Genomic DNA, 15,006 nt, shown 5'->3' with positions numbered 1-15,006 from the left:
CAATAAAAGTAGGTTTTTTTTTTAATTTTTTAGGAAAATGGGCCAAAAACTTTTCTTACAATTTACACTTGGCACGAGTCTTTTAAGACTTGTGCCAAGTGTTTAAAAGCATTTTTAAAATCTTGAGTATAGGGTAAGAGTTTGCTCATAATTTTAATATTTTATGTTAATTTCGATAATTTACTGTAGAAAAGATAAGAAAATATTCAAACTTGTAATCAGTCTCTGTACAAGTTCTAATGATGCATGTTTTTGGCCCATATTTCCAAATATTTCATGATTTGCCAAACATTCGACTTTTATTGCAGATTTGGCACAACAAAAATATTTTTTGATCCAAAAAAATTAGTGATGTTAGGGGGCTGGCATTTGTTTTCTGGAAGGGGGTGGGTCCCAAATATAGGCCTACTGGGGGTCATACATTTTTGGAAAGAAAAAATAGGGGGTCATAAATTGTTTGATGACCAAAATGTAGGGAGTCACAAGATGACCAAAGATAGTGTGTTTATTTTATTCAACATGTTCAAAAAGACTGATTTCAATACAATTTTAGGGGGTTACGGTATGTAGGGGTGTGTGTGGGGGGGGGGTCATAAAAGTTTTGTTGCCGAAATACTGGTGTCGCAATTTTATTGACGCCAACTTTTTGTAAATTTGGGACCCCTTCCGAAGAAAATGCCAGCCCCCCCCCCCACTCTTTTTCTAAAGGATACAGGCCATCATGCTTACGAGCTTGACTTGAGTAAACATCGGAATAATATAAATGCCGCTTTCGAAATGTATATACCGCCCTCACCAAATTATTTTTCGGCAATTTATTAAGGGGTGGGGTATGAACGTTTGGACAGTATTTATTGTGGGACATTAGAGCACATCAGACATATCGAATTGCATTCTGAATACGAAGAATGTCCTTCTGATATCAAATAATTTTGATTTGTTGAAATTCGCAATGTCATACACATTTTATGGCAAATCATTAAAAATTGATATTTTTGATATTTAACAGTACTTGAAGTAAACTTTATAAATCTGATGATTTATACTTGAAGTGTATGTAGGTGGGATGAAAAGCCGACGATCAATTGAACATTTTGACCTTTCGTATTGAAGATATGGATTTTTTTCCCAAAACACCAACAAAAATTAGGTCTTTTTGGGAAAAAAATCCATATCTTCAATATGAAAGGTCAAAATTTTCAATTGATCGTCGGCTTTTTCTCCCAGCTACATACACTTTTAAGAATATATCATTAGATTTATAAAATTTACCTCGAGGACTGTTGTATATCAAAATGTGAAAAATATCAAATTTTAATAATTTGTCATAAAATTTGTATTATATCGTGAATTTCAAAAATGAAAATTATTTGATATCAGAAAGACATTCTGCGTATTCAGAATGCAATTCGATATGTCTGATGTGCTCTCATGTCCCACAAAAAATACTGTCGAAACGTTTAAAATGCTCATTCCAGATCCCTTAATAGGGCCTACTCTTTTTTGGCGGCGCTCTGCAATGTTAATGTCCTAGACAGGCCTGGTCCTAGACAAACTGGGCGGTCGATGTACCATTTTCTGTGGCGATCCGCATACAGGAAAATCTACCTGCTTACAAGCTCATAAACGAGCTTAAACGGATCCCCGGTAGATTAATTTCTTTTTGCAACCATAAGGGGATTTTCATAATGAAGGAGGGAGGTTTTCCCAATGTAAAATTAGCATTGTTAGTAGTTTTCGGGCTTTTCCAAAGTGCTCGAGCAAAAAAAGAAGGAGGCCATTTTCCCAATAGTGAGCCTGAGGTACGGTATAACCGGATAAACCCCATATAGGGTAGCTGCAGGTAATATGGGACAGCAGGTAATATGGGACACCTGTTTTCATTTTAACAAAAAGTAGCTTAGAGAAGGTAAACACTTTAAGTTGATTTGTTAAGTGTTTAGAGACATCAATTGTGCTTCTAGAAATGCAGTTTTGGAGTCTGTGTATCAAACTCTTGGAAATCAATGCCAAAAAGAGTGAAATTACCCAAAAATTATGTCGTTTTTTTGGCCTGATATAAAATCAATGACGTCACATTTTATGATTGTGTATCCAAAAACTCTGGTACTGAGGGGGCATTTGTCATTTTTTATGATCTTTAGGTGATGGGTTAAGCTTATCAGCAGGTAAAATTCCACTGACAAGTGACACTTTCCTTTTATAAATGATTATTTTCTCTGATTTTCAACTGAATGGGTGCAAGTAATATGGGCCACATAGGAAATTGTGTGCATTGTCAATGCGAAAAGCATAACTATTTAGAAAATTGAATTTTCTTGTAGAAATTTGCATTTAACATTCAAAATCATGTAACAAAAATGTTTTTAGAACAAAAGAGTGATTTTCTGAACTTTCATAGCGTCCAAACAAACATAAAAACAAGGTAACATTGCCTGTTTTATTGATCTTAAAGGACAGGTTGTTCATCATAACAATCTCTTGTGGGCATATCTTCTTTAGTTTTTATGCAAATAAGCTAAACGTCCTTAATGGTCCCATATTCCCTGCAGGTACCCTAGAATAACACACCGACTTGAAAGTGATAGGCCTACCTGTTCTCTCATGATGCACTTATGGTCCATGGCAAGCCCGATTCGACCTTTGTGGCATTAAACCCAGTTAACAGGATATTAATCCAGTAAATCGATTCAGTAAAGCAAATAAGCTCATGCATTCGATCACTAACGACAACCAGCTTCGGTCGATTACCCCAGCTGCAGCGTGTGTAAACTCTAATTTGCATAGAGGCTGTACGTGAAATTATTGATTGGCTCCAAACAAAGGATTTGAACCGGTGCACCGTAATCATGTCGCAGTGCAGTCCATTCAATCAAATGTTGTCATCAACCTATTTGATCGCAGTGCATTGTTATGTGTGTGAGACGAACTGTCGCGGTTGATTGCAATCAAACAAACGATGTCTTATGTATTACTTTGTTCCGTGATGAAAATCGTGATGTTTTATTTAATCACTCTCGAAAAAAGTATATATTTCTTTTGTAGGCCTATTACTTTGTTTTGTGATGAAAATCGTGATGTTTTATTTCATCACGCTCTAAAACAAACGATTTCTTATGTATTACTTTGTTTCGTGATGAAAATCATGATGTTTTATTTCATCACTCACGAAAAATTGATTTCTTATGTATTACTTTGTTTCGTGATGAAAACCGTGATGTTTTATTTCATCATCACGCTCTAAAACAAACGATTTCTTATGCATTATATTTGTTTTGTGATGAAAATCGTGATGTTTTATTTCACCACGCTCTAAACAATAATTATAGTTAAATGCATTTTAAGAAAAAATCTTATTAAAACAGTATGTTGTTTAGAAAAAATGTAGAAAGTGATGATGATGATGATGATGATGATGATGATGATGATGATGTCTCCAAAAGTGTCCCGGTTTTTTTTCTTGCCCTAAATCGTGCGTATCTATTAATAAGGCACTTCAATAATCAATAATCAGTCCCGTGACGGCCTCCACTAACTAGCTACTAACTTGGGTTATGGGCGCTGAATTTCATGTTCACTGTCACTTACTCATCAGCGAAGTACGACCCTTTTTCAACCACCTACAGTACCCAATTTCGGCATACTATGTAAGAAACTCATCATGACGATCGAACAGAGAGTACTTTAAATGTAGCTTGTACCGTTTTCGTGTGGCATTCTTCAGAAGTGAGCGGTCCGTTTACCAACATTTTCGGTCAAATCTCCATTCAATTAACACGGGACGTTGGCTAGCTATGTCTTGCCCTCACTCACTATTTTACCAAAGTACGAATATTTCTGAGCATCTAACCTAGCTGTAATTTTAGGTCATGTTAGAGGAATATATTTGCTAGAAGTTTTTGAGAGTACTTTTAATATTGGCCGGTTATTTTTCACACATTGACGTTAACTAGACAAATGCCTATTCTTCTAACATGGCACGATTTGTACAGGTCACAGCTCAATGGTGAGAGCACTGTGTATTGTGTATAGGAAAACGGACAGTAACTGCAGTATGTAATAAACTTATTTATAATGTCCCGGTTATATGTAGCTTCCCGAAACCATTCACTGTTGCTAGGCCTAAACTTAAGTTACTCAAAAAAGCTCCGTCAAATTAAAATAAGTCATAGGCCTACAAGATATAATTTTTTATTCAAGAAAACTAAATGCTGAAATGGTGTATTTATATTGCCAAAAGAACAGTGTTTCAACATTTTTTTTCTTATTATAGGCTATTCATTTTGTAAAGAATAAGAAATTGCATGACAAATGGTGAATTTATGATTTCGTGTTTTATCGTGATTAAATTAGTCATTAACGTGTATTATTAATTCAATGACTAATTATTTATCGAAAATATGATTTTCGATTATTTAAAATGTATTTACTATAAAATATGAATGACGCAAAAAGGGGTAATTTCACGGTGTTTGATGAAAGTCTAAAGGCATGGCACATAACAACAGGAAATGAAAACAGTCCTTTATTAGTTCATGGCATAATTGGATGGCCCAGAGTAAAATTAGCTTCATATTTGCAAGACTGAGCCGAAGGTAAAAATACTCATATTATCATATGACCACGGTCTGGCGGGCTGTCTGCTGTTTTCCTGGGAAACAAGAATTTCCAATTTGGGCCTCTAATTTAGTAAAGAAGACAAGATTGCTACGTGGGCACGTCGCAAAGTAAAATATAACTAGAGGCAAATGGTGGTCATAGACCACAAACCTAGCTGGGGCATGTTAGTATTTTGGAGGTATCTGACCCCTGAAAGATGTTCCAAAAATGTTCCCCTGGTCATGAGGTTTGTTGTCACGAGTTTGAGTCTTGTACTCCTTACAAATGTCCAGAAAATATAATTCTAAGATTTGACCCCAGATAACCTTTGACCTGATCCCTGCACAGTGTTCCAAAGTGTTCCCCTGGTCAGTAAGTTTGTTGTCACATAGTTTGAGCCCCGTACCCCTTACAGATGTCAAGAAAATGCATTTCAAAAATAAATTTGACCTCTGCATGACCTTTGACCTGACCATTGCAAAATGTTCCCCATGGTCATGAGATTTGTTGTCACAGAGTTTGAGCCCCGTACCCCTTACAGATATCCAGAAAATGAAATTATAAGATTTGACCCCAGTTAACCTTTGACCTGACCCCTGCAAAGTGTTTCAAATGTTCCTTTGATCATTAAGTTTGTTGTCACCAAGTTTGAGCCCGTACCCCTTAAAGTTGTCCAGGAAAAGCATTTCTAAAATTTGACCTCTGTATGACCTTTGACCTGACCCTGAATTTGAATAACTTATCCTTCCCTTTTAAGCAATTTATGAACAATTTTAAATTTTTACACTTTCGCTGGGATCCATGAATGGGTCTTTAATGACCTTTGACCCCAATTCCGTGTGCAAGTTATGGACACTGGGTAAAGCCGATGCACATGTGTAAGTGACGTCATTGTGCTATGTAATATGTGGCAGAAGGAGCATTTCGAAGGTATTTGGTTATATACCAGAAATGCCCCCTTAATGACCTTTGACCCCAATTCTGTTTGCACCTTATGGGCACTGGATATAGCTGATACATATGTGCAAGATACGTAATTGTAGGGTGTAACCTGAAGGAGAAGCATTTTGAAATTTCCTAGTTTTTGTTGCCAGAAGAAGAAAGCAGAATCGGATAGCATTAGAATACCCCAGCTAGGTAAGGGGTGGTGCAATAATTGTGTGTACCCCGGGGGCTGAATTATAGGGGGGCAAAGATTTTTGGCAGGCCAAAGGGGGGCAAGCAAGCATTTTGGCAGGTCGAAAGGGGGTCAAGCGATTTTTGGCAGGTCGAAAGGGGGGCAAGCAATTTTTGGCACAGATATTTTGGGCACCGTTTCTATATTACGCCCTAAAAGGCGTAGGAAAACGTTACGAACACGTTCAAATATGCAAAATTTCATTTTGGGCATATCAAAAGGGGGGCAAAGGTTTTTGGCACGTCGAAAGGGGGGGCAAAGGTTTTTGGCACGGCCAAAGGGGGGGCAAGCGATTTTTGGCAGACCATTTTGAGAATTCACCCCCCCCGGTACACATAATTATTGCACCACCCCTAAAGAAAGAAAGAAAGAAAGAAAGGATCGGATAGAAAAACAGGCCCTAACTTGGCCTTGGGGGTTGTTAACCCCCAGCTAGGTAAAAACCTAAGTGTACAGAGCAATGTTGAAATAATTACAGTACAATACATACAGCAGAATATGAAATGGAGCTGCATTAATTAAAACATTTTTTATATCTAAACCACAAAATGTAAAAAGATGCACACATTATGATGGTTGGACTTACAGCACTCATTTTAAATTGTTGAATTGACATATTTATGAATATCGACACGTATTGATCTAATCTAAATTTAAGTCATCCACCCAATATTTGAATTACAAAATTAATACAATGAAATCGATATAATTTTCTTACCTTGTTTGTTGCTCATTCAAGATGACAAAACACAGAAAATACAAATAAGTTTACATCAACTAAATATGTAAACAGTTATAATAGCAAATGCTCAAAGATCGTGAACCCCTTATACTCAAAACATTTCAGATTTGGGATTACATCTATACTGATACTTGAACAGAATACAGCAGAACTAAAACTGGTTACAAAAATTTCACAAAGTAATGTCCTTGTGCAGATGGTATGGTACTGAAACGAGAGTGTTGGTGTGGATGTGATCCCAATAATCTCACTCTCTTATATGGTTCAAAATCTGGTTTCTATTTCAAAACCAATTTCACTGGTGACCCCGTTCTTATCACAAGAGTTTATAAAATGTGGTGTTTTTCTTTCAATCATAAAAAGGATAATTGACCAGACAATTCTTGGGGACCATAAATTTGGTCAGAAATGTTCCTTTTTTATTTATTGTCTTCGCTCAGAGCAGTAGTGACCCACTGAAGGCATAATGGGTCGATGAACTGGTATATGCCCCTAAGAGTGTACTATATCTGGTATAATTTATTATAATAATGGTTGTAAACTGACATATTTTCTGTACAGAGATGTAAAATAGGACACTCTGGTAGCTTTGCTTTCACCTGCCATTATTTTAACTATTGCTTACTATACACTCTAAATTACAGGGATTTGAATTCAAATCCAAAAGACTTACTTACAAAACTTTCAAAGACTGTAGTTAGGACCAATCAATATAGGATTAAAATAAGTCTTTACAAAGTTTTATCAATTTCAGTCCCACAGGGATTTAAAAAATAAAACTTTCAGATTAAAAGTTTAAATTTACAAAGAGCAAATGTTAATACTTCGAAGACTTATTTTCAAGTTTAAAAGATTTAATTTTTAAATCCAAGGCGGACTGTAATCAGTGACAAAACCTTTGGATTAAAAAATAAGACTATCCTTAGACTTAAAATGTCAAATCCTTGAAAGATTAAAAATGCAAGTGACAGCAAGTCCATTGGATTTAATATTCAAGTCCTTTAAGATTTACTTTTAAGCATATCTGGGATTTATTTCAAAATAATATAAATCTTTATGGGGATTTAAATATCGATATTAATTACAAGTCTGTGTGACTTCTTATCAAGTAATACGTCTATTCACAGAAGTAATACCAAGTCAGGACTACTTCTTTCATAAAGTTCAAGCAATAGTCTGCAGTGCCATGATAATTCCAGTGTCACTGCAGTGGCCGAGTATGATCCTTCATGGAAATAAGCTTACCCATAACCCATTTATAAATTATATATGTGTATAGGTAAGCTTATACAGCAGAAGCATAGACTACTACCTTGGCGATTGAAGATAATGTTCACATTGGCCCTTCGTGCACAACAATGTAAGCTTTTTCATGGAAGATATGGTCACTGACATTGGCAATTACAGCATTTGGGATGCCATTCTGCAAAACAAATTCGTCCATATCACTTCATTCATTCGCTCGCCACCACACAAAATCGCAAAAGAAAGATGGCGGCTGAGCAGTCCAGGAAAACGTTTCGATTTGATCACGTGCACGCACCATCGCGTTGTGATTGGTTTAATGTTTAAGTCTTTCGAAATATTTAAAAATAGATTTTCATTTCCCGATCCCAAAAGTAAAATTTAAATCCAACCCCGCGTAAAATAAATCTTAAAGACTTAAAAATTTACAAGTCTCAACCAATATTTCAAGTCTTTCTAATTTAGAGTGTACACCAATCACTGTCACTATTATTCAAGTTTTTTGCAATAACCTTTCAATTCCCACTGAGCCCTTCCAAAATCATATTAGCCATCAATCCTCTCATACACACATTCCCTGGGCTTGGATGACGAACAGATGATAATTGCATTTTGAGAACAGGGTATGGGTTTTTTGTACCCATTATTGTCAAAGGTTATTCAATGAATATACAAATATATTGGGGTTCAAGAACTGTGCCCTGATAGATGAGCAAAAGAACATGTGCAATTTCACTTTGTTGTAGTTCGCAACACAAACTTAAATAACGGGCAAAACAGACACATCATTTATCGGTATGCCCTATCTATCTACCTATTGTGCAGAGCTACTACGGTATGGGTTCCTCGTACTAACTTTGTTGCCAGCGGAAGAAAACGGGAAGATTACAGTGGTTTGTTGCCAGCGGAAGAACCAAACGATTACAATACCTAGCTGGGGGGTGTAAACCCCCCAGCTAGGTAAAAATATTTTTCCGTAAACTGTCGGATGCGACACTTTAGGACGTATAAAATAAATGTTGGTTCTCGTCCAGAAGAATATCATGAACTGATGAGGGAGGGAGTGTTTTTTTGGGGGGGAGGGGCTATTTTCAACGGTAAAATAAGCATTGTCAGTAGTTTTCGGTCTTTTCAAACAGTGCTCGAGGAAAAGATGAGGCCTCTTTATTGATTTTTGTTTTTAAATGTGAGATTCTGAGGAATATACCCCCTATAGAATACCACAAAAAGGCTTGGAAGTGATCCTTGTTCTCTATATAAACTTATTTATATGTACGAAGTTTTCATAAATCATTCGGAAGTTTAAAAAAATTTAAAAATTAAAAAAAAAAAAAATCTGAAAAATCCCTGAAATTGAGGAGGGAGGGACGAGAACCAAACCAGTAGGGGAAAGTGGGGTAATGCCGGACTGTGGGGAATCCCGGACACATCGATTGCAGCTAAACGGAGAAGGGTGGCACTATTATACTACCTTAGGGTATTAGCTACCTCAAGGTGTACCTCACGTGTACTACTACCAGCGCTTTGGGTCTCGTCTTTCTTTGTGAAAATTACGAAAAAAACGAAATTGTCATTTTTGACTTTTTATCTGAACAGTGATTTATTAGCTGGGTGACAGTTAAAGCGACAAAGGACACAGATTAAGTATGGCTGAAAATTATGTTTGATACTTGATTGTTAGCTGGATGTATGAATTCTGGTATCTTAAAAATGGATTAGTAGAACAAGCACTGAAAAAATAAATCGAGACCGTGAGGGGTAATCCCGGACACACATGGGGTAATGCCGGACACTTGTTATTTCGAAAATATAGACAACAACAACAGCCCCCATAGTTGCATGCTTGAGGTAACAGAAGTACCTAATACATTCAGGGGATTATCATCCTACTCCACTTTCCCTCTTAGCAACAATCATGTGTCCGGGATTACCCCGTGTCCGGCATTACCCCATCATTTTTTTCCATTTTGTTTTTTAATTATAACTTATTAACTATAGATGTTGAGTTATTAAAAACTGGTTACTAGTTAGAACATTACTCCTGCTTTGCATTGATATGATTTTCACTGATGAACTTTATTTAATCTTGTACCTGTGTAGCCTTAACGAAAGGTGCCCGGGATTACCCCACTTTCCCCTACTCTTATCCCATACGGCATTACGTAAAACTATTATCTCCATTAGTGCACGGGGACTTAGTGGTGTGCGCCCTTTAAAGCGTTATTAACATGCTCGCTGACCTTTGTTGCCATAAATATCCAGTATTAGGGTACCTGCAGGTAATATGGGACCATTAAGGACGTTTAGCTTATGTGCATAAAAACTATAGAAGATATGCCCAAAAGAGATTGTTATGATGAACAACCTGTCCTTTAAGATTAATAAAACAGGCAATGTTATCTTGTTTTTATGTTTGTTTGGACGCTATGACGTCAAAATGACGTCATCGTCAAGTGTCCCATATTACCTGCATGTGCAGGTAATATGGGACACTGTGTTATCTCTATGGTGAAAATCAAAATGTTCAGAAAATCACTCTTTTGTTCTAAAAAACATTTTGTTACATGATTTTGAATGTTAAATGCAAATTTCAACAAGAAAATTCAATTTTCTAAATAGTTTTGCTTTTCGCATTGACAATGCACACAATTTCCTATGTGTCCCATATTACCTGCACCCATTCAGTTGAAAATCAGAGAAAATAATCATTTATAAAAGGAAAGTGCCACTTGTCAGTGAAATTTTACCTGCTGATAAGCTTAACCCATCACCTAAAGATCATAAAAAATGACAAATGCCCCCTGGATACACAATCATAAAATGTGGCGTCATTGATTTTATATCAGGCCAAAAAACGACGTAAATTTTGGGCAATTTCACTCTTTTGGCATTGATTTCCAAGAGTTTGATACACAGACTCCAAAACTGAATTTCTAGAAGCACAATTGATGTCTCTAAACACTTAACAAATCAAGTTAAAGTGTGTACCTTCTCTAAGCTACTTTTTGTTAAAATGAAAACAGGTGTCCCATATTACCTGCTGTCCCATATTACCTGCAGCTACCCTATTAGCTATTATTTTGATACAGCTTCGAGTATATTATTTTTCCGGTCAAGTTCAGATTATTTTGACGAGATATTATTCATATTATCTATATTATCACTCCATGCCTTATTATAATCAGAATTTCAAAAAATATCACGCCCAAGCCTTGTTTGCCGACATCCAGCAGGTAAGCATGATTTTTATTCCCGTATTTTGTATTAATTTGACTCGGAACATTGTTAAGGCTTTTTTTAAATTTTAATTTCATATGCAAAGAACGTGTAAACCAAATAAGCTCAAATAGCGCAAAGGTCATATTTGTTCAACTTTGTGCAGATATTTGTGGCTCGATATTAAAAAAGAACTGTCTTTAAAAGAGGCATCCGCGATATTTTATAACACGATTAGTCCTTAAGGGGCTATCATTTTCTTCGGAAGGGGGGGGGGGTCCCAAATTTACAAAAGGTTGGCGTCAATAAAATCGCGACCCCCCTATTTCGGCAACAAAAATTGTATGACCCCCCCCCCCATACACCTTACCCAAGCAGGCTAAAATCGTATTGTATTGTATTGTATTGTATTGAAATCAGTCTTTTTGAATAAAATAAACACCCCCTATTTTTCTTTCCAAAAATTGATGACCCCAGTATATTTGGGACCCCCATAAGGACCCCGGTACCGTTCAATATTTAGGCCTACGCCGGGAGTTTTAGGGGGTCGATTTTTTATGTTATTTTTTAATTCATAAATATTATTGTGTGTACTTGGATTAGGCAAAAAAAAAAGGGATAAAACATTTTACAAAAGAAGCCAGGCCTACAAAGCTTTTAAAATTAAACAACCTAGGCCTATATGCGTTTTCCTTTTCTTTTAATGCAAATAAAATATAATTACGAATGAAAACATTAACTCATTCTTATATCCTGTATATTTTTCCAACAGACTGTGCAGATGAACATGGCATCATCATCCAAATCGACCACTACGCCGCGCCGTCTAATTCTATGGACGATGCCTCGATCAACGTCCACCGTGTTTCAGAAATGTTTCAGTTTCCTACCAAATACACAAATCTTACACGAACCTTTTGTCTGTGCCTTCCATTTTGGTCCAGATAGGCATCCAGCACCCCCTGGTAGTTTTGTAGCTGATGACAATTTAGACCAGCACCACCAGGAGCTGAATAAAATCAAGGTGGAATTTCCGATGGCATTCAACGTTGCTCAATGTACTTATAAATTTCTTAAAGACGAAATGGAGATTGATTTTCCCGACAAGGAGCTTGTGTTCTGTAAAGATATGGCCTACGCTCTTGATGCTAAGTATGAATTACTACCAAAGGGCTACCGTCACACATTTCTTATCCGAAATCCATATCGTGTGTTTCCTTCTTACAAAAAAATGCTGGGCAAATTAATTGAAAGCATTGCAGGCACAAAAGAATTCAGATTTTGTGATCTTCAGCCTCCAATGCTTGCTAAAAACTATTGTTTTCAGGAGCAATACGAATTAATGACTTATGTCCAAGAACGTGGACTTGAATCGAATCCCATCATCATCGACGCAGACGATTTGTTGACGAATCCCACCTCCATCATGCGCCAATACTGCGAACTGCTTGGTATTCCCTTCAGCGAGACAATATTAGAGTGGCCTTCAGGTACAGAGATCATAAAGTCCTGGAAAGGAGCAAGAGAGCTTCTATTGGGGAATCTGCATGAGGCAGGTGGTTACTATGATGTAGCGATGAAGAGTACACGATTTCATCCACCTACAGAGATGCCGAAACGTGAAGATTTATCAGAGGACATACTAAAGTGTGTTGATCATTCTATGCCATATTATCAGAAAATGTATGACTTGAGATTGAAACCATAAGATTGGATAGTGATGCCTAGGCCTACATATATGTACAGAAAGTTTTTGGTGCATGTAATACATGCTCCAAATAAAGCGGGCCCTCGGGCACCGCCTGGCAATTTTGACAATTTAGGCCAGCACCACCACCAGGAACTGAATAAAATCAAGGTGGAATTTCCCATGGCATTCAACGTTGCTCAATGTACTTATAAAATTTCTTAAAGACGAAATGGAGGTTGATTATCCCGACAAGGAGCTTGTGTTCTGTAAAGATATGGCCTACGCTCTTGATGCTAAGTATGAATTACTACCAAAGGGCTACCGTCACACATTTCTTATCCGAAATCTATATCGTGTGTTTCCTTCTTACAAAAAACTGCTGGGCAAATTGATGGAAAGCATTACAGGCACAAAAGAATTCAGATTTTGTGATCTTCAGCCTCCAATGCTGGCTAAAAACTATTGTTTTCAGGAGCAATACGAATTAATGACTTATGTCCAAGAACGTGGACTCGAATCGAATCCCATTATCATCGACGCGGACGATTTGTTGACGAATCCCACCTCCATCATGCGGCAATACTGCGAGCTGCTTGGTATTCCCTTCAGCGAGAAAATGTTAGAGTGGCCTTCAGGTACAGAGATCATAAAGTCCTGGAAAGGAGCAAGAGAGCTTCTATTGGGGAATCTGCATGAGGCTGGTGGTTACTATGATGTAGCGATGAAGAGTACACGATTTCATCCACCTACAAAGATGCCGAAACGTGAAGATTTATCAGAGGACATACTAAAGTGTGTTGATCATTCTATGCCGTATTATCAGAAAATGTATGGCCTGAGACTGAAACCATAAGATTGGACAGTGATGCCTATGCCTACATATATAACTGTACAGAAAGTTCTTGGGGCATGTAATACATGCTCAAAATAAAGCGGGCCCTCGGGCACCGCCTAGCAATTTTGACGATTTAGGCCAGCACCACCACCAGGAACTGAATAAAATCCAGGTGGAATTTCCCATGGCATTCAACGTTGCTCAATGTACTTATAAATTTCTTAACGACGAAATGGAGGTTGATTATCCCGACAAGGAGCTTGTGTTCTGTAAAGATATGGCCTACGCTCTTGATGCTAAGTATGAATTACTACCAAAGGGCTACCGTCGCACATTTCTTATCCGAAATCCATATCGTGTGTTTCCTTCTTACAAAAAACTGCTGGGCAAATTGATGGAAAGCATTGCAGGCACAAAAGAATTCAGATTTTGTGATCTTCAGCCTCCAATGCTTGCTAAAAACTATTGTTTTCAGGAGCAATACGAATTAATGACTTATGTCCAAGAACGTGGACTTGAATCGAATCCCATCATCATCGACGCAGACGATTTGTTGACGAATCCCACCTCCATCATGCGCCAATACTGCGAACTGCTTGGTATTCCCTTCAGCGAGACAATGTTAGAGTGGCCTTCAGGTACAGAGATCATAAAGTCCTGGAAAGGAGCAAGAGAGCTTCTATTGGGGAATCTCCATGAGGCAGGTGGTTACTATGATGTAGCGATGAAGAGTACACGGTTCCACCAACCTACAGAGATGCCGAAACGTGAAGATTTATCAGAGGACATACTAAAGTGTGTTGATCATTCTATGCCATATTATCAGAAAATGTATGACTTGAGATTTAAACCATAAGATTTGACAGTGATACCTACATAAAATATAATATGACTGTACAGAAAGTGTTTGGTGCATGTTTACAGCACAGGCTCAAAATAAAACGGGCCGGAGGCACCTCCTGGTAGTTTTTAAGTTGATGACAATTTAGGCCACCAGGAACTAAAAAAAATCATGGTGGAATTTCCCATGGCATTCAATGTTGCTCAATGTACTTATACATTTCTTAAAGACGAAATGGAGGTTGATTATCCCGTTTCTTATCCGAAATCCATATCGTGTGTTTCCTTCTTACAAAAACTGCTGGGCAAATTAAGGGCTTGGGTATGAACGTTTGGACAGTATTTATTGTGGGACATTAGAGCACATCAGACATATCGAATTGCATTCTGAATACGAAGAATGTCATTCTGATATCAAATAATTTTGATTTTTGAAATTCGCAATTTAATACACATTTTATGGCAAATCATTAAAATTGATATTTTTGATATTTAACAGTACTTGAAGTAAAATTTATAAATCTGATGATATATACTTAAAGTGTATGTAGGTGGGATGAATAGCCGACGATCAATTGAAAATTTTGACCTTTCGTATTGAAGATATGGATTTTTTTTCTCAAAACACCAAAAAAAATTAGGTCTTTTTGGGGAAAAAATCC

General features: G+C 37.1%; 3 protein-coding genes across 3 annotated transcripts; all 3 read left to right on the top strand.

Moving 5' to 3' along the window:
• Positions 1 to 10,930: 10,930 nt before the first annotated feature.
• Positions 10,931 to 12,687, top strand: LOC140142316 (uncharacterized). Its single transcript, XM_072164285.1, has 2 exons — positions 10,931 to 10,996; positions 11,752 to 12,687. Exons 1-2 carry the CDS (start codon positions 10,931 to 10,933, stop codon positions 12,685 to 12,687), a joined length of 1,002 nt encoding a protein of 333 aa, XP_072020386.1.
• A 211-nt stretch (positions 12,688 to 12,898) lies between these two features.
• LOC140142315 (uncharacterized) lies at positions 12,899 to 13,522 on the top strand. Its single transcript, XM_072164284.1, has one exon. The coding sequence runs from the start codon at positions 12,899 to 12,901 to the stop codon at positions 13,520 to 13,522; it is 624 nt and encodes a 207-aa protein (XP_072020385.1).
• Positions 13,523 to 13,688: 166 nt separating this feature from the next.
• LOC140142314 (uncharacterized) lies at positions 13,689 to 14,360 on the top strand. Its single transcript, XM_072164283.1, has one exon. The coding sequence runs from the start codon at positions 13,689 to 13,691 to the stop codon at positions 14,358 to 14,360; it is 672 nt and encodes a 223-aa protein (XP_072020384.1).
• The last annotated feature ends 646 nt before the right edge of the window (positions 14,361 to 15,006 follow it).

This window comes from Amphiura filiformis, chromosome 20 (assembly GCF_039555335.1).
Source record: "Amphiura filiformis chromosome 20, Afil_fr2py, whole genome shotgun sequence".
Taxonomy (NCBI): domain Eukaryota; kingdom Metazoa; phylum Echinodermata; class Ophiuroidea; order Amphilepidida; family Amphiuridae; genus Amphiura; species Amphiura filiformis.
The sequence above is the reverse complement of the archived record's forward strand: the minus strand, read 5'-3'. Positions and strand labels throughout refer to the sequence as shown.